Source organism: Notechis scutatus, chromosome 5 (assembly GCF_049901735.1).
Source record: "Notechis scutatus isolate UNSWTSFEM ecotype Mainland chromosome 5, rNotScu1.2, whole genome shotgun sequence".
Classification (NCBI taxonomy): domain Eukaryota; kingdom Metazoa; phylum Chordata; class Lepidosauria; order Squamata; family Elapidae; genus Notechis; species Notechis scutatus.
The window spans coordinates 67677621-67695939 of NC_142013.1; the positions used below are offsets into that span (position 1 = coordinate 67677621).

Consider the following 18319-nt stretch of genomic DNA (forward strand, 5'->3'; position numbering starts at 1 on the left):
TCATATTTTCAGGTGGGCAAAGAAGCCCCTTTGTGTCTCTCAGATCCAGGCATCAATTTCTTATCAATTCTGCGCCACATTCAGGTTCCCTGAGTTTGGTGGCAACAAAGTAAGTTCAATTTCCATGCTGGAAAGTGACTATTGATTTTTATTTTAGGCAAGTATGCTAGATCTAACATATAGCTTATATGATTTTGTAAACTACAAAGAGAACACATTGTCGTCCATAACAGAGTTCAAAACCTGGCTTATGCTATCCCGGTGTCATATTACAGTCAAACTCCTGGAATAACAGAGCGGAAGGTTTACCTCTGTTTTTCCTTTTCCTTTTCGTTTAGGACGAAAGGCGATCTGGGTGTATCGTTCCACATCATCCCGCACCTTTGGCTGGCAGCATCTCCAGTTCAACCGCTTTTAGCGGTTGCCTAGATACTAGACGCTTTACTTAACAGCAAGCAGGACAAGCAATACCCGCCTCTGAATAGTGCTTTTTTTTTTTTTTAAGTGGCACGTAACGTCCGCCGTCTTTTACCGTTACAGTACCCGTAGATCAAGCGCATACGTTTTACGTCATCAGCCCTGGCCACACATCAGGAGAACACATTTTCACCGCTATGTTCAAGGTGAGAAAGTTTCCTTAGTACTTTCAGGAACAAAATTGGCGACATAGTCTTCTCCATCGTTGGTGCTGCCCACGCAATGTGCGTATTTTGAGCTGTCTGAAATCAACTGTAGAACAATACTTACTCTTTGGGCTTTTGCTTGTTAGTTGGAGAAAGGCTAGGTGAAGAGGGACGGGATTGCACTCGTGCAGGTTTATCCAGCCTCGAACGCCAACATTTGTTACCGAATAAATAAATAAGGAACGGTAAGAGAGGAGAAAAGACGAGCGCGTAATGAGATATGAACAGCTCAATCACTAATAAAGCGATGATCGATAAAACTAAAGTAACACTTCCGAATGTACAGTTGAGTATTATCTTTATTAGAATTAGGAAATAGTCACAAAATGTTAATTCTTTCTCATGTTAAATGATGCAAAAATGAAATGGAAAAAAGACTAAAACGCCTACATTTTTTTAAAAGTTAGTTCAGCTGCTGTATTTAAAGTTGATCGCAAGATTGAGCTAGACGAATGAATGAATGCATCCAGAAGTCCTGAACCATAACTTCCATGGTTCCTAGCCAGTATTACGTTTGCATATCTAGAGGACATAGATTTGGAGAAAGATGTAGTAAAAGGAACTTCTTATTTTGAAAACATGTTTGTCTTGTAGAGCAGATATAAAAAAGAATAAACTACAACAATTAACAAAGCTAAACGTTAACCTGGTATGGAGGAATTATACCAACAAGTAATGGTATAGAAATAATCCAGTTCATAATCTATATGTCAGTGATGGCTAACCTTTTCGGCACTGAGTACCCAAAGTGTGCATGTGCGCGTGCATCCTCAAAATGCAATATGTGCACGTTCCCCGTGCATGTGTCCCATCCCCCATGCATGTGCTAGTGTCCCCCATGCATGTGTCCCAAGCATGCACAAATGTGCCCCGCGCATGCACAAACGTGCCCCGTGTATGCCCCCTGCTCTCTGCGCATGCACAGCAGAGACCTGAAGACCAGCTAGCAGGCGGGAGGTGCGTGCGCATGCACGTACATCTGAGCTGGGGTGACAGCTGGCATGCCCACAGAGGGCTCTGTGTGCCACCTCTGGCATGCGTGCCATAGGTTCGCCATCACGGCTATATGTCATTCAAATTCATATTGTCAACTAATTCATGTCCACTATTGAATGGGAAATCTGTTTTCAGACTCCAGGCTGAATGTTCATTTATAGTATAGTTTGGACATGTTGGTTAATTAATTAATTATAACATATTAATTACTTGTGCTGTCAGTTAACAGCTTTTAATACCTATTAATTAAAATAGAATAATAAAATAGAGACCATTGAGTTCAGCTTCCCTACTCAAATGTAGTTAAATATATCCAACAGATGGCAGTCTAGCTCCTGCTTGCACATATGCTAGAATCTAGAGACTTCACTTCTTCAGGTAATTGATTTTACTGTTGAATTTTTAGATAAATAAATAATACATAATTTCAATCTATTTATTAGAAGGATAAGTATCCCACCTTTATAACTTTGTAAGTAACTAAAAGAAGTGAATATACACAGTGCTCCCTTCTATTTTCCCCACAAGAACAATCCTGTAAGATAGATTGGTATTGGAAATTTGTAGCATTTTGAAAATTAGGATATACAGTATAGTAATTATTATTTATTAAATTTATGTGCTGCCCAACTCCCAGAGACTTTGGGAAGTTTACAAATGAGAGAAAACATGAAAATATGACCATAAATATAACAAAAACAACAACAAGCCCAAAAGTAGACATGGCAGTATAACCAACCAAGTTTAAACAAAAGAACATTACCTAAATTAAAATGAGGCTTCTGTCATCCCTATCAAAGGTCTGGATAAAGAATCAATTCTTCAGGCCCCTTCAAAATATCAGAGGGGCATTTAGGTCTTGGGGGAAACATCATTCTGTAGAGCAGGCACTGTGACAGAAAAGGCAGGTTTTCAGGGTCTTGATAGATGGCGTTTAATCGAAGGTAACTAGATCCCAATCAACCCTGCCAGATCAAATTGAACTGGGCAGATACTATGGAAGACAGGCAACCAATAACCAGGCCCTATGCTATGTAGGATTAAACTGTCAACAGTGCCGCATGCAAAACACAGGAGTTACATGGACATACTAAGGCATGCACTGCATACTGCACCAGTTGATAGTCTTCAAGAACACTGCCATTTGGAGCACATTGCAATAGTCAAACCATCATGCTTATATACCGTATATTTATATTACAATGTAAGTTCTAAATATATATTTAAAAGAATCTATTTAACTTCTCTGAATCCATTTTTAATATAATTGGTACTCATGGTGACTAAAGTGTGCATGCTGGGCAGTGGAAGGCAGAAAAAACATTGCGTGTATTTTACGGTAGAACTCGAGATGGTATCAACACTAGCAACAAAAAAGTATTTTTTCTTTAAACATTTTATTAGATTATAGAATAAAATACAAAAGCAAATAGGAAAATGGGGAGGGGGAGAGAAGTGGGGGGGGAGGGAAAAAGAAGAAAAAAAGTGTTGACTTCCGACTCCCTCTGTTGCAGTAAAATAAAGCATTAATATTGAACCTCAACTTTTTATTTTTTTCATAATAATATAAACTAGCATTTCTATAAAAAAGTGTAATCAATAAAACCAAAAATCAAAGTTTCATTTTTTTTCCATCTCAAGCACAAAGTCCTGAAGTGGTCTCCATGTAGTAAAACAAAAGTACTCATACAGTATTCTTTTCTTTGATCAAAATGACCAGTTTAGCCATTTCTGCCAACTCCATCAGCTTCTGTAGGCATTTATCCATCATGGGAATTGAAGCGTCCTTCCATTTTTATACATACAGTAGTCTTGCTGCTGTCAACATATATAATCAAGTTCCAAATTTATTTTCCAAACCTTTTTCCATTAAACCCATTAAAAGAAAAATTTCTGGTTTCATCTTTATCTTTAAGAATTTTCTGTATTAAAACATGAGTCTTACTCCAAAATTTGTCTGTCACATGTTGACTATAAATGATAAAAAGTCCCTTCTTTGCTTTTACATTTCCAACAGTCATTTGAAATACCCGTATACTTTATAGATTTGTCTGGTGTTAAATACCAGTGATACGTCATCTTATAGAAGTTTTCTTTTAAATTATAGTTTAATGTGAACTTTAAACCTTTTGTCCACATATTTTCCCATTTTGCAAGCATCACATTATATCAAAAGTTCCTTGCCCTCTGACTCATACGTTTTACATGTTCACTTTTCAAATTCAATTTCAGTAACATTTTATAAATCTTAGCAGTACTGTGTTCATCACTATCACACAGTAAGATTTCCAATTCATTTTTAACAAAGTCAAACCCATAACTCTTTTTATCTAGTTTAAATCTTTTAATTGTTGATATGTAATGGCAAACATAGCCTTTTAATTCAAGCTTTCCCCTTGACTTTAGTATTGGGTCATCAGAGGTGAAAGATATTTTACTGTACATCCACCATTCTGGTTTTGCCATCATTCCTTTCTAAAAAAGGCTTCCTGGGGGTACACCCGAAGAGGCAACTTCATGGAGAACCTTGTTTTATATTTATCCCAAACTCAGTATGGCACATCTAGCAAAGTGATTATTAAAATCAATATTAACTTTATCATACATAGATAACTGCCATCCAAACCTTAAATCATGACCCTCTAAATCAAGTAGCCCCTTACTCTCTGGAGGTTCACCCACTCTTTTAACCAGACCAGACAGCATGCATTGAAATACAATTTCAAATCTGGTAATCCCAAGCCCCCTTTTTCCTTAGCATCTTGCAGTAGCTTATATCTAATTCTTGGTTTTTTCCACTGCCATATAAACTTGAAAATATCCCTCTGCCATTGTTTGAATGGATTATCAGTTGCAAGTATTGGTAATGTCTGAATAAAAAAGGCATTTTTGGTAAGATGTTCGTCTTAATTATTGAAATTCTATCCAATAGTGATAAATGCAGTTTGTCCCATTTTTGTAAGTCCTTTTTAATATCCCTTCAAATAAGCACATGATTATTTTCAAACAATTTTATATTTGTTTGTGTCAACATAATCCCCAAGTATTTCACCTTTTTCTCGACCCCAAAACCTGACTTTTTAGTCAATATGCCACTGTCCTGAGTAACATATTCTTAATCAATGTTGTTTTCTGTTTGTTAGTTTAAAACCCCTTAAAACCCCATTTAATTTTCTCATCAAATGTTCTATATTATTTTTGGGGTTGCAAGAATATAACCAAATCATCAGCAAATGCCCTCAATTTATAAACTTCCTTCTTGATACTTATACCCCTTATTTTCCCATCTTGCCTAATATCTCTATTCCAGGGATGTCAAACTCAAGGCCCATGGGCCGGATCCGGCCCATGGGGTGCTTAGATCTGGCCCATGGGGCTGCCCTGGAAACAGCAAAGGACCAGCCTGTGATGGTTCTGCCAGTGAAAACGGAGCTCGGGCGGGCTCCGTGCATCCCTCACGAGCTCCGTTTTCACTGGCAGAGGGTTGCAGGAGGGCGTCGTAGCCAAAAATGGAGCTCTGGAGCCCGTTTTAACTGGCAGAGTGCTCAGGCCACTGTAGGCACCCCTGATACGAGTGACATGAAACTAGCCATGCCCACCCTGGCCCACTGAGATCAAACACAACTCTGATGCAGCACTCAATGAAATCGATGTAACACCTCTGCTCTATTCAGAACAGCAGAGGGAACAAGGGTTATCCCTTTTGAATTTCCCAAGAGTTAGTTAAATCACCATTAATGACAATTTTTGCTTTCTGTGACATGTAAACTGATTTGATTCCTTAAATAAAATTCATTCCAAAATCCATTTCTTCCGGCACTTAAAATAAAAACCCAATTTAAATTGTCAAAGGCCTTCTCTGCATCTTAAAATATCAAGGCTGCCTGTTTCTCATTATGATATTGTAAATATCAGTCATATTCAAAACAATCCTCACATTATCTCTACTTGACCTGTTTTTGGAGTTTTGACAGCCATGCACACACACACACACACACACACACACACACACACACACACACAGCCTTCTAACCTTGCTATTCTATTATTTTGTAAGGATCTCATGCTGGAGCAGGGGGATTGGACTAGAAGATGACCTCTGAGATCCTTTTAGCCCTAAATTGCTGTGCTGTTTCAAAGAGTCTTCTGAAGCCAGGGTTTGTGTCCTTCCTTCCTCTCCTTTTTTCTCTCTCTCCCTCCCTCCCCCCTCCCTCCATGTATCTATCCATTCATCCATCCATATATCTCATTCACTTTCTCCTACCTCCCTTCCTCTCTTTCTTTCTTTCTTTCTGTCCCATCCATCCCTCTTTCATTGTCTATCCCTTTTCTTCCTTTCTCTCCCTTTTTCTTTCTTTCCCTTTTCTCTTTCTTATTCTTTTCTCTCTTTCTCTCTTTTTTCCCCTTCTCTTTCCCTCTCTCTCTCTTTCTCTCCCTTTTTCTCTCTCTCTCTTTCTCTTTCTATCCCTTCCTTTCCTCCTTTCCTCTCTCCTTCTAAAGCTAGGAGACCCACTTGAAACAAACACACACACACACACACACACACACACACACACACACACACACAAATACAAATGCACGCTTCCAATCAGCTCTCGCATCTTACCTCGTTGTTTGTTTTTAGCATTGGGCCGGTCACCGAAGTACTTTCCAAGTGCCCGGCAGCATCGCCCGCCTCCCAGGAAACCCCGGTGATTGACTGATTGGGGTGCATGCACTGTGTTGGCAGGGCACTTGGATCGGCAGAAGCAAGCATCTCCGGAGCAGCTGTGGGGAGGAGGTGGACTTGCAGGGAGTTGGAAGGGGCAGGGAACGGGCGGCTTGTTTACATTGCCACACATTGGAATTCCCTGCGGCAGAGAGAAAGGAGATGAGGGTCCTTCCTTGTGGCCACGGCTGGTGCATCCGAGACATGGAGATTGCTGCTTGCTCGTCCCCTGATTGTCCTAGAGTGAGACGCCTGGGTTCCCATCCTGCCCCCAGGGCAAGTTATTCGGACATGGCATTTGGGGCAAGTTTGTTCCTTACTTCTACTCCCTCTTTCCCATTTCTCAGGTCTCTCTTTTGTTTTATGCTCCTACCTGCCTGGGAGGCTTCTGCGGTTGGAAAGAAAAGAAAAAGACTAATGGGAGGAGAGAGAAAGAAAGAGAAAGAATGACAGAGCAAGACAGTGCAATCAGAAGCTTTTCAACATTTGTGATCAGCCTGGGAGAAGGGTATAGAGAGCCTCTCCCTCGTTTCCTCTCAATCTCCCTCGTCGCCCAAGTTTTTCTTTTCTCCCATTCATTCTCTTTCTCCCCCACACCTCCTAGGAGTGAGGCAGTGCTGGTTTGAATGGAAGTTTTCTTGGCTGTGGAAGGGACAGCAGGTTTGTGCAAGTTTGGGTTCGTCTCCCTAGAACTTTTTTAGGAGAGGCTTTGCTCTGAACCCCGTACTGCTTTGGCGATGGCCGCGTTGCCCCGGCAGACCAAGTTGAGGTGCGTATGCGTGAGGTATCCACTGAATCTCAGAGAGGTATGTTTAACTGGAGGTGGCTCCGGCTCCAGATCATTGAGAATGACCCCTTTGATTGTGAAGCCTCTGCCCGTTTCCCCCCTCCCATCTCTACTCCTTTCCAGCCTTGCCAAGAGAAGGGGATTAGCGTTAGCCCCCACCCTTTCATCACTAGCTAACCAGCTTCAAGGCTGGGAATTGCTTTTTGCCTTCTCCCTTCCCTGGGGAAGGGGGAAGAGGTGGAAGGGGTGAGGAGAGTGGCAGCGGTAGCCGTTTGGGGAGCAATGTGAAGCCATGTGGGGAGGCAATGGGGAGGCAATACCGAGGCCGTTTGGGGAGGCAATATGAGACCATTCAGGGAGGCAATACGAGGCCGTTCGGGAGGCAATACAAGGCCATTCAGGGAGGCAATATGAGCCTGTTCAGGGAGGCAATACAAGGCCATGTGGGGAGGCAGTGCTGAGGCAATATGAGGCCGTTCGGGGAGGCAATATGAGACCATTTGGGGAGGCAATACGAGGCCATTCGGGGAGGCAATACAAGGCCATTCAGGGAGGCAATATGAAGCTGTTCAGGGAGGCAATACAAGGCCATGTGGGGAGGCAGTGGGGAGGCAATAAGAGGCCGTTCGGGGAGGCAATACGAGGCTGTTTGGGGAGGCAATACTGTGGCAGCAGTAAGTCGTTAGGGAGGCAATGCAGTGGTGGTAGTAAGCCTTGCTGTGTCCATCTCCCTTGCACTCCTTTTGGCCAAGCATGCCCCCACCACCATTGGCCTTACCTTCTCAGGCCAAGTGAAGAGTGTTCGCATGGGAGGCAGCTGGGCGAGTAAGCAAAGGAAGGCTCACCAGGCAGCATGAAAAGGAGTGAGTGGGAAGGGCAGGGAGGGAAGGGGCCAGTCAGTGGCGCGATTTGCCAGTTCTCTAAACTGCACATAATCATAACAATCGGTTCTACCGGACCGGTCCGAACCGCTAGAATCCCACCCCTGATTCAGACAGATAATCAAGGTCGCTTTGAAGGAAGGTAGCATTGTTGGTGGTGTTGAATAGTTTTATGTCATCAGCGAAGAGGACATAGTTGCTTATAAGGTGATCACAAAGGTCATTTATGTAGAGTATAAAGAGTGTGGGTCCTAGAATGCTGCCTCGAGAGACACTGCTGTTAACTGGTGCAGAGTTTGATAGGGCACTTCCTATTTTTACTATTTGTTGCCTATTTGGCAGGAACAAAGTAATCCACTTATGAAGGGATCTGGAAATGTTGTAAGAGCTTAGTTTTAAAAGTAGTTTGTCATGTATCACTGAATCAAAGGCTTTGCAGAAATCTATGTAAATTGCATATATTGCTTTACCCTAGTCGAGTCGAGTAGTCCATATGTTTTTACAGTGTATGAGTTGCAGATTGCAGGACAATTTTTTCCTAAAACCAAATTGTTTTTTGGAGAGTAGGTTGTTTGAGTCTAGGTGGAGGGTAATGGATTGGTTAATGATTGATTCCATGACTTTGCACATGACACAACACAGTGAGATTGCTCTGTTGTTTTCAACCAGGCTGGGGTCACCTTTTTTGAAGATATCTATTTACAATTTTAAACCATAGTCATCACAACTTTCTTTGTGTTTGACTGAGCCTTGGGCTTTTGTAAACTGATCAGCAATATTTTCTTCAGTCATACAATATTCCAATCTTATTAAACCATTTTTTACAGATTGTCTTACATTCAGATATCTAAGATCTGTATGCTTAGATCTCGTTTTTACAGCAATATTTGTAGCCAACCGTATGGCTTCTTGATTGTCCTCATAAACTACAATAGAATCATTAACAGTTATTCCCATATCTAGTAACAACTGTTTATACAGAATTAAATCAGTACATAATAAAGATAGACATGAAAATTCTGCTTCCATTGTGGACATACTTATGTGTTGCTGTCTAATTGACCTACAACCAATCAGTGCTTTTCCTAATAGTATAGCCGTACCTGAAGTTGATTTCCTAGTGTTTATGTCTGTTGCAAAACTTGCATCAGCATATGCACTTAAAATCAGATCATCTTTTGGCTCCAAATACAATGCATAGTGCATTGTCCTTTTAAGATACCTTAATATACGTTTTGTTGCTTGCCAGTGTTGTTCAGTGGGTTCAGCGTTGAATCTTGCCAATTGATTAACGCCATAAGCAATGTCTGGCCTTGACCAATTACTAATATACGATAAACTACCAATTAGTGATTGATAAATAGTCTTATCGAATTTTGGACTTTGAGCATCAGTGTGGCCAAATTCCTGACTCATTGGAGTTTTAGCCGGTTTACAAAGTTCCATCTTGTATGTTTTTAGTAATTGATAAATTTTATCCTCTTGAGATATCTTATAGCCACTTTTGGTTTTACTTATTGTCAATCCTAGATACTGTTTTATCTCTCCTAATTGCTTTAATTTTATCCTCTTACCTAATAATGGTATTATTTCAGTAGCTTCATTATTAGTTTTTGTAATTAAGGCAATATCATCTGTAAACAACAATAATAATGACACTGTTCCATTTTTCTTTTTCTTAAATACACATGGATCAGCTAAACCTGCTTTAAACCCTATATTGTTTAATCTTTAACAATATATTGGTTCCATTTGTAACCAGATTGTTTTAATCCATAGAGACTCTTTTTAAGCTTCCAACAGTCATTATTATTTTTATTATCCTTAATTCCTACAGGTTTCTTTAGGTATATAGTGTGCTGCAATGGTGCATGCAGATAGGCAGTTTCTACACCTAAGTGATTTATAATATAATTCTTCTTAGCTGCCCACACTAAAGCTGCTCTCAAGGTTGTTGCTTTTAGACTCGGTGCAAATACTTCATCATAATCACATGCAGTTTGATTAAATCCTTGAGCTACCAACCTAGCCTTATGGATAACAGTCCCATTTTTACCTGTTTTTAATTTAAATATCCATTTACATCCAATGGACTTTTCACCTGGAGGTAATTTAACATTTTCATAAACTTCCATTTGTTTCAATGAATTTAATTCTTTCTCCATTGCTCTATGCCAATTTTCTTGTTCCTTTGCTGGATACATTCTAAGTTCTTCAACAGTAGTTGGAACTTTAATAACTTGGCAAACTACACTTGCTTGGTACCTGTCAGGTGGTCTGGTTTCACGTGTTGATCGTCTAGGTATTACAGGGCTTACAGGTGGACTTTCATGTACTACCTGTTCCTGGTTATCTATTTCTTCCTGTTCAACTATTTCTTCCTCTTCTGGTCCTATGTGCTCTTCCTGTACTTCCTCTTTAATTGTACTCTTCTTATTACTGATATGTGATTTTGGTCTTTTGTAGGTTTCTATGACTACATCCTTACTTGAATCTTGCTCCAGTTTTTCCCATCCTACATGTTCAAGGAATTGTGCACTAGCACTACAGTAAACTCTAGGTGTACCTTTTTCCCAGAATCTGTATGATTTGTGATTAGATTCATAACCTACAAAGAATAACTTTTTAGCCCTATGCTGCCCCTTATGTCTCAGTTGTGTAGGAATATGCACCCATGCTGGTGCTCCAAATGTGTGCATGTAGCTTAGGTCAGGTTTTCTACCATGCCACCGTGTGAATGGTAATTCACCTGTTGTTGAGTTAACAACATTATTCAATATATGATTACCACACATTATTGCTTCTCCCCACAAAGTTTCAGGTAATCCTGAATCCGACAACATAGTACGAGCCATTGCCTGTATTGTTTGGCCTCGTCTTTCTATAAAGGAATTATGTTGTGGCCTATATGGTGCAGACTTTTTATGTTCAACACCTGCCATCTTCAGTCTATTTTGGAATTTATTGTTTATAAATTCCGTACCATTATCAGTTACAAGAGTTACTAGTTTCCTTTTAGTTTTTCTTTCTGCAAACTTCAACCAATTAAAGAAATTCTGATATGTTTCCGTTTTACTCTTCATTAAATAACAGAAACCATATCTAGAATAATGATCCATTATACTTAGTATATAACGAGCACCTCCCACACTTGGTTTTTTAGGACCTATAATATCAGCAAATACGACCTCTAGAGGTTCTTTAGTTTTAAATCCATTTATTCTATTTGCTGGTATTACCTTGCTTTTTTCTTGACTACAAGCATTGCAGTGCAAATACTTACTGCAAGGCTTCAGTTTTATACCTTCAGACAGTTCAACCGTTTGCTTGAGCATTTTAAAATTTATATGCCCTAAACGTCTGTGTAACAAATGTATGCATTCATCATGAGGTTTAACGTTATTATATACTGTGTTAGCTACCTCTAATGAATTATCATTTAACACATACAATTCACCTTTTAAAGTTGCAGTCACTTTTTTACCTTCCTTTTCTATTATGCAGTTTTCTCCCCTAAAGGTAACTACATAACCTAGTTTAACCAAAACTCTAACCGAAAGCAAATTAAACTTAAGTTGTGGTACATATAACATTTTTACATTTTCTTTTATGCAAGAACAATGTGCAATACCTTCACCTTTTGCTTTCATTTTCCAGCCATTAGATATCTGCTGTGAACTCATGGACATCTTAACAAATCTTTTCTTATCTTTCGTTATGCAGTGCGATGCTCCACTATCTACAACCCATAAATTATTATTCACAGTTTCATTGCTATACATGGCTAACTCTATGCGTTTTTCATCCTTTTGATGCCTTTTAGCATTCTGGCTGGCATTGTGGCGTTTTCCTTTCTTGCAGAATCTAGCCAAATGTCCTTTTCCTCCACAATTAAAACATTTTCTAATTGTATAGGCTGTCGAAGATTCTTTCTCTTCTTGTGGTTCCCTTCTGAGTTGATCCCTTTCAAGCCTTCTCCTGGCTTCTTCAATTAATCTGCCAGTAATGTCAGTTAACGTGAGGTTATCTTTTGGCAGTACTTCCAGTGAAGTTACATAGTCGTCATAACTCTCATCTAACGAAGACAAAATTATATAAACCTGATGGAGTTCTGTGAAGATAAGTTCTTTTTCATGCAGTTCCTGAAAAATTCTCTTCATTGTGTTTATATGAGTCAACATGTCTCCATTCTTTTGAAGATGTGTTCTGAACAGTTTCCGTGTAAGATTTATATGTGCTCCTACACTGTCTCGAACATAAATCTTCTTTAAATTCTCCCAGCACTTAGCAGCTATTTCTTCTCCACGAATATGGACAAGCTGCTGGTCACAGAGTGTCAGTCCTATTATACAGAGAGCTTGCTCATTCTTCAGTTTATATTCTTGTATTTTCTGGGCATCATCCTCATTTTCCGGATCCCATGCATCTACCTCTGGTGGGTTTTGAATTATACTCCACAAACCTTCTCTGCGTAGAAGTAGGCTGCATTTCATAGACCATGAAACATAGTTTGTTCCATCCAGTTTGGATATTAGAGACAAACTTGGTAAATTGACTTGTGCCATCTTTTTCTGGATATTAAACTATAATTAATAAAACACAGCTGTCTGTTTACAGTATTGTGTAACTACACAAACTCTCACTTTATATAAGCCTGTTATATCCTGGTTAGTCTGACTGTGCAGCTGGGCCCATAACCAGTGTTAGGGATATACACCCTAGCAGAACCTGCACGGCAGTCAGGCAGGCAGGCAAATATGTGAGATAAACGTTGTTGTAGCTTACACTCAGTAAAACAGATACAATGTGCTAGTTAAATAGTTTATTCCAGTAATAGATTTTAGCATAGTCAAGAACAGTCCATATATCATTCACTAGTTCAGTCCGTCCGGGGATTAATCAGTTGCAAAGTCCAGTGTCGAAAAAGAGGTCATTAAACTTACAAATATCAGTCCAGTAATATATCTCTTCGCAGTAGAGATATGAAGAAGTCAAACCTCCTTTCTTCCTTCAGCAACAGCAGGGAAACACGCAGTTAACAAACCATCAATCCATCATCGTCTGCAAGCAATCCAGTAAGCCAGCAATCAATCAAGTTCTCTTGCTCCCTCTTATGGCGATTTACAGCCGCACCCAAAATTACATGCTTTGCAGTTAAAGTGACACACACTTAAACTCACTATCATAGTTTATATATATTATTTTACCCAAACTACGTTAGGTAACCTATGTTATTCCTAACACACCAGAGTTTTCTTGGCCGTGTTCCTCAGAATTCATGTCCCCACCTTTGCTTTTGGAGTGAAGGTGGTGCATTCAGCTGCCCAATGACCCAATTTCTTGCACCTAAAACATAACATAGATGGCGGGCCTGGTGTGGCCTTCAGGTGAGCCACCCGAGGGTCCAGTGCCCCTGGGGCACTGCTTGGAGTTCAGTCCAGAAACTGTTGTGGCCACACAGGCACCTCCCCTTTTGGTCTGTATTCCTGCAACTTTGTCTCCAGTTCCGTAGCTTTTGGATACCAGGCACCCAAGCATGGAGGTAAGCCCCAGTAGACAGCCCTGGTGCAACATGCAGTCAAGGCCTGTCTTAAACTGGTGCATCAGCAATCATTCTGGCTAGCCCCTCAGTCTCTGGAATTCACAGATGTAGTCCATAACTGGCCTACCTTTTTGCCATAATGCCAGCATTTCTTCCTCTGCCCTGTGGGCCCTGGTGTTGTCTTCAAACCTTTCATACAGTGCCTCCAAGAACAGGCTGGCATTTCCTAATTCCCGGCCATGTTCGCTATACAGATCAGTCACCCAGTCAGCTGCCTCATCCTCCACTGCCTCTACGGCCATTACCATGGCCCACTGGGAGGTGTAAAGGGGTGCGTACCAATCCACCTGGCCAAAGAGGCCTAAGAGGAGAGCCACCTTATCTGAACTGCCATCAAATATTACTCTCAGCGCTGGTGGGCCCCACAATTGCCAGACCCCTTGCTCTTGGCCGATACCCGCCGGCCAAGCATGTGCCTGGGGGGCTGGCAACACTGGCAGGTACCCACTGATGACCACTCCCCCCTAGGTAGTAACTTGGATGTCCAATAGTGGAGACAGGCTCTGATCCCCTCATGGGCTTCCTAGCGCGCCCTTGATCTGCCTCCATTTGCAACTTCGGGCTGGCTAAGTGGAAATGCACAGAAGGAACTGTCAGTTGTTGGTTTGATAGCGATGGCACCAGGCCAGCTGAGCCTCTTCCCCCTGGTCCCCACTATACCAGGACCCAATGTCCCGAAAACTGACCTCTCCAAACCTCTCCCTCAACCAGTCCATGGTTTGGCTGCCAAGTGCAGTGGAGTAGCTCCACTCCCCTTCATCATCCTCAGTCAGGTGCCTTTCCTGCCACTTCATTAAATGGCTGCCAGACAGGATCAATGTGGGCAATGACTCCCCAGCACCTGCAGTCACCGACAAACTCTTCCACCACTCCCCTGCTGGAACATCCCTCTGACCTGCATCCCTCATGGACGTATATGACTCCTGGTTGACAGTTGGAATACCTGAGCCAGCCCGCTCCTTGGGACACACATCCAGGGCAGGGGCGTCTTGTGGTGCTGTCAGGGATTCCAAGGTGGATGGTTCCTCTCGTACTGCAGCCTCTGCCCCGGCCTCTGTTCCCTCTGCCATCTCTTACAGCTCCCCCTCCAAGGGAAGAGGTACTAGCTGGGGTGAATTAAAATAAAGGTAGCACTGACTTCCCGTCATGTTCTGGTGTCCCACGTCAAGAAAGTCATTGCAGTGTCCCATGTCAAGAAAGTCCAGCAACATAGTTCAGTGTGGTAACCTTTATCTTGTAAATGTGAACCTATCATGGAGTGACCAACAACAAAGTTATCAAAGTCAGCGCTACCATGGTTTACTCCTCCATCCCTTATATTGTGCTCTAGGCCCGCCCTGCGGTTCCACCCTTCCCTTTCGCACCTATCACTCACTGCCAATACGCTCTTTGTGTTCCTGAAGCATCCTAGCTGCTCATCCTGGGCCAGCACGTCCAGCTCCCTGCACCTGCACACACCGATAATTAGCTGTTCTGCCATGAATCAGCTGTATTCAAAGTCTGTGCCTCCGCTGGCCATCCACTGGCTCCATGGATGCAGCAGGCATTCTGTAGGATACCTGCGACATGCCAGATGTGAGGTAGGCAGGCGTGCAACTGATGTGGGCATCCCAGCTGGCAGCTCCTCTTCCGCCTGAAAGGCAACCTGGTGTGGCCATCAGCGGCCATGTGCATGCGTCCCATGCCATTCCTCCCCCGCCTGAATGGCAGCTCCAGGCCGGCTGGCGGACTGGGAGCTGACATAAGCAATTTTATTTTTTAAAGTAGGCTTACCTTCTTTTATTATGGAAGAACATATACCTTCCCTTCCAAATTGTATGATTTGTAGCTATGGCAAATCACTATTGCTTTTGCTGATTAACACCCAAATACAACATCTTACAGAGTAACTGCATTCCCTTGAAAGCTCACTGTGGCTGCTTTGAAACCATCCTGTGTTTATTGCACAAGGATCTGCACAGATCTGTTTGTTATGTGATTGTTTTTGAGTTTTGAACTCTACATGTTAATGGCAAGAAATACTAGGACTTAGTTGTATGCATTAAGGTTTTGAGTTTGGTTTAAGCTTCTGCTATGTTTGAGGGAGTTGTAGAAGCATTGAACTTCCAAAAGGAGAGTTATACTTGATGAACCATTTGAATAAAAGTAAACCTTGCTGTACAAGAAACATATGCCACTCCCTTGTTTCTAGAATTAGGTCATGGTGTCCAAAACAAATACTAATTGATCATAAAAACCTGACCTTGTAATTTGATCAAGAGAATGAATTCTTTTCAAAAACATGTTTACATCTCTTTTTGGAAAATGTCATTGGCTTTTCCCCCACAATCAGTCCAGTGCTTTGTTTTAAGCTCCTGGCTCCTGTAGAATTTTTTCTTCCAATAACACAGGTTTCAGCTATCTAAACTTACATATCTGACATACCGTGTTTCCCTGAAAATAAGACCCACCCCAGAAACATGCCCTAACTACTGCTGGCCCTGCCCTCTCTGTCCCATTGTCTACTTGCCGGCAGCCTCAATCAGGGTCAAGTTCTCAAGCCACCCCGATCTCAAGCCACCCCGATCTCCACCCACCCTGCCAGGAGGGCAAAGAGTCCCTGTGAGGCGCCATGGCCAAGAAGTTTCCCAGCAGCAGCTGGGCCAGCAGGCAGGGCAGGTGGAGACCAAGGCATGCTGAGAGCTTGGCCCATTTCAGCCATGGACAAGCAGACAGTGGGATGGTGGGGCCAACAGCAGCTGTTCTCCCACTCCTGTTCGCCCCTGCACTTGCTGCCTCCTGCACTTAAAAAAAATAAGACCTCCCCGAAAATAAGCCCGAGTGCTTATTTTCAAGCCCAAAAGAAAATAAGACCGTATCTTATTTTTGGTGAAATATGGTAGTACACATCAAGTACAGGAGATACAAGGAACAGACTTATTGAGACTCAAAAATATACTTTTGTGGATTTGCATGTATCTTTAAGTTTCTACTTTACTAAAACTGTGCAGACGCTTGACAATAATTTTGCTTAAATTCATGTTTGAATTGCGAAAATATGTATCTATTCAGTTCCATTGGTAGATATGAAATATTTCCATTTTTATTATATTTAGATAAGGCAGTTGATTGCTACACCTGCTACCTTAAGCTTGCTTGCTGTACATGTACATGCTGATTCTGCTGAGAATAAATCATCCGAAAAGAACCTACTAAAAATTGATGAGGTATGAGTCTATCTCTTCTCTAAATGATTTCAGTATGTAGATTCATAATTTAGATTTCTTCTCTTCTAATGAAGTTATTCTTATTTATTTTATTTTTTTCAAGTTTTATTTGTTTTATTAATATAAAAAATTCCATTTCAATCAAACAGTGTGTTGTCTGATTGTACAGTTGTTTTTAGGTGATCATAATCAAAATGTTCACAATAAAATTAATCACAATAATATTAATACTGTAGTAACAACATTTTGTTTGTCCATTTTAACAAATTTTCATTTTAACATTTATCCTTTTTATGTCCCTTTCTTTCTAACTTCTGTTTTTATTGCCTAACAATCGATGAAATGTCCCATGTCAAAAAGTATTTAGTTTCTTCTTTGTCCTTAATAATAAGTGTTAGTCTATCCATTTCTGTACATTCTAGTATTTTCATAATTACATTCCCCATCTGTCGGGATCACATCACACTTCCATTGTTGAGCATATTCAAAGCTTCAGTTAATACACTTAAAATCAAGTATATAGTCTTTTTATCATATTTTTCTGGTAGAATGCCCAATAAGAATATTTCTGGTTTCATGTCTATATGCTGTTTTATCATTTTTTTCCCACCAGGTATGTATTTTCATCCAATATTTTTAGCTTATGGACATGTCCACCATATATGGTAATATGAACCAGGTGTTTGATTACATTTCCAATATTTAGCAGATCTATCCTTATACATTTTTGCCAATACGTTTTTCTTTTTTATGAAGGTGTGTTGCAGTGCTGCCTCATTCTGGTTAATGTAGAAGAATTTCCCATGTGGAGAACCCCCAATAAACACTTATTAGAACATAAGTAATAACTGTATTTACTGGTATTTACAGCTTTCACTCTATACCAGTCCATCACCAAAATCAAAGTATGTGGAAGATCCAGAGTCACAACTGGAACAAACTATTTCTCATCTGCGGCATTCTTTGGAGCCATATGCAGCTTGGGTTCAGGTACAGCATTTAACTTTGTTACCATCCCAATAACTGAATAATTTGTATAAGCAAGTAGCTTTTATCGCACAAATTATATGAGTAGAATCTACTTCTTTTGCAATCTAAACTGTAAACACAATAATTTCAGTATTATTACTTTGTCAACTCAGTTATTTTGGTGGTAGCCAATCTTGTCTGATCTCACAAATTTAATCAGGGTTGGGTTAAAAATGCCAGGGCCTATGGTTTACACTGGGAAGACCAAGGAATATCTCATACTTAAATTGCTTTGGAAGAAATGCTGCAATCTTTTAGTATACTAATAGTTGTTTCAACTTTGCCCTCTTTAGGACTGTACTGGGAAAGCTATGCCTAAGGTAGAAAAGGCCTGTGAGTATGTTAAAGGTGAGAGCATGTTTCCAGAAATTAAACTATACGCATTGTGGAAATATTACAATACACTGTTATGTTCTTGTGTTACTGT

The 18319-nt window shown here is 40.8% G+C and overlaps 2 protein-coding genes across 9 annotated transcripts in view; one reads left to right on the forward strand and one right to left on the reverse strand.

The window, feature by feature from the left end:
- Positions 1-483, reverse strand: part of C5HXorf58 (chromosome 5 CXorf58 homolog) — a 43614-nt gene extending 43131 nt beyond the window's left edge. The window contains exon 1 of one of the 2 annotated variants that reach the window (XM_087966906.1): positions 310-483. Coding sequence is in view for 1 of the 2 variants with exons in the window: in XM_026674896.2 (XP_026530681.2) it covers positions 310-374 (65 nt within the window). In the remaining variant the exon portion in view is untranslated. The remainder of the gene's footprint in view (positions 1-309) is intronic. The other variant, XM_026674896.2, reaches the window with a different exon arrangement.
- Positions 484-491: 8 nt separating this feature from the next.
- APOO (apolipoprotein O) overlaps positions 492-18319 on the forward strand; it is a 59523-nt gene continuing 41695 nt past the window's right edge. For 4 of the 7 annotated variants that reach the window (XM_087966910.1, XM_087966909.1, XM_087966913.1 and 1 more), the window contains exons 1-4: positions 492-623; positions 16753-16863; positions 17734-17853; positions 18186-18240. In XM_087966910.1, the coding sequence (XP_087823036.1) occupies positions 615-623; positions 16753-16863; positions 17734-17853; positions 18186-18240 (295 nt within the window). In that variant the 5' untranslated portion in view covers positions 492-614. The remainder of the gene's footprint in view (positions 624-16752; positions 16864-17733; positions 17854-18185; positions 18241-18319) is intronic. The other 3 variants (XM_087966912.1, XM_087966914.1, XM_087966908.1) reach the window with 2 other exon arrangements.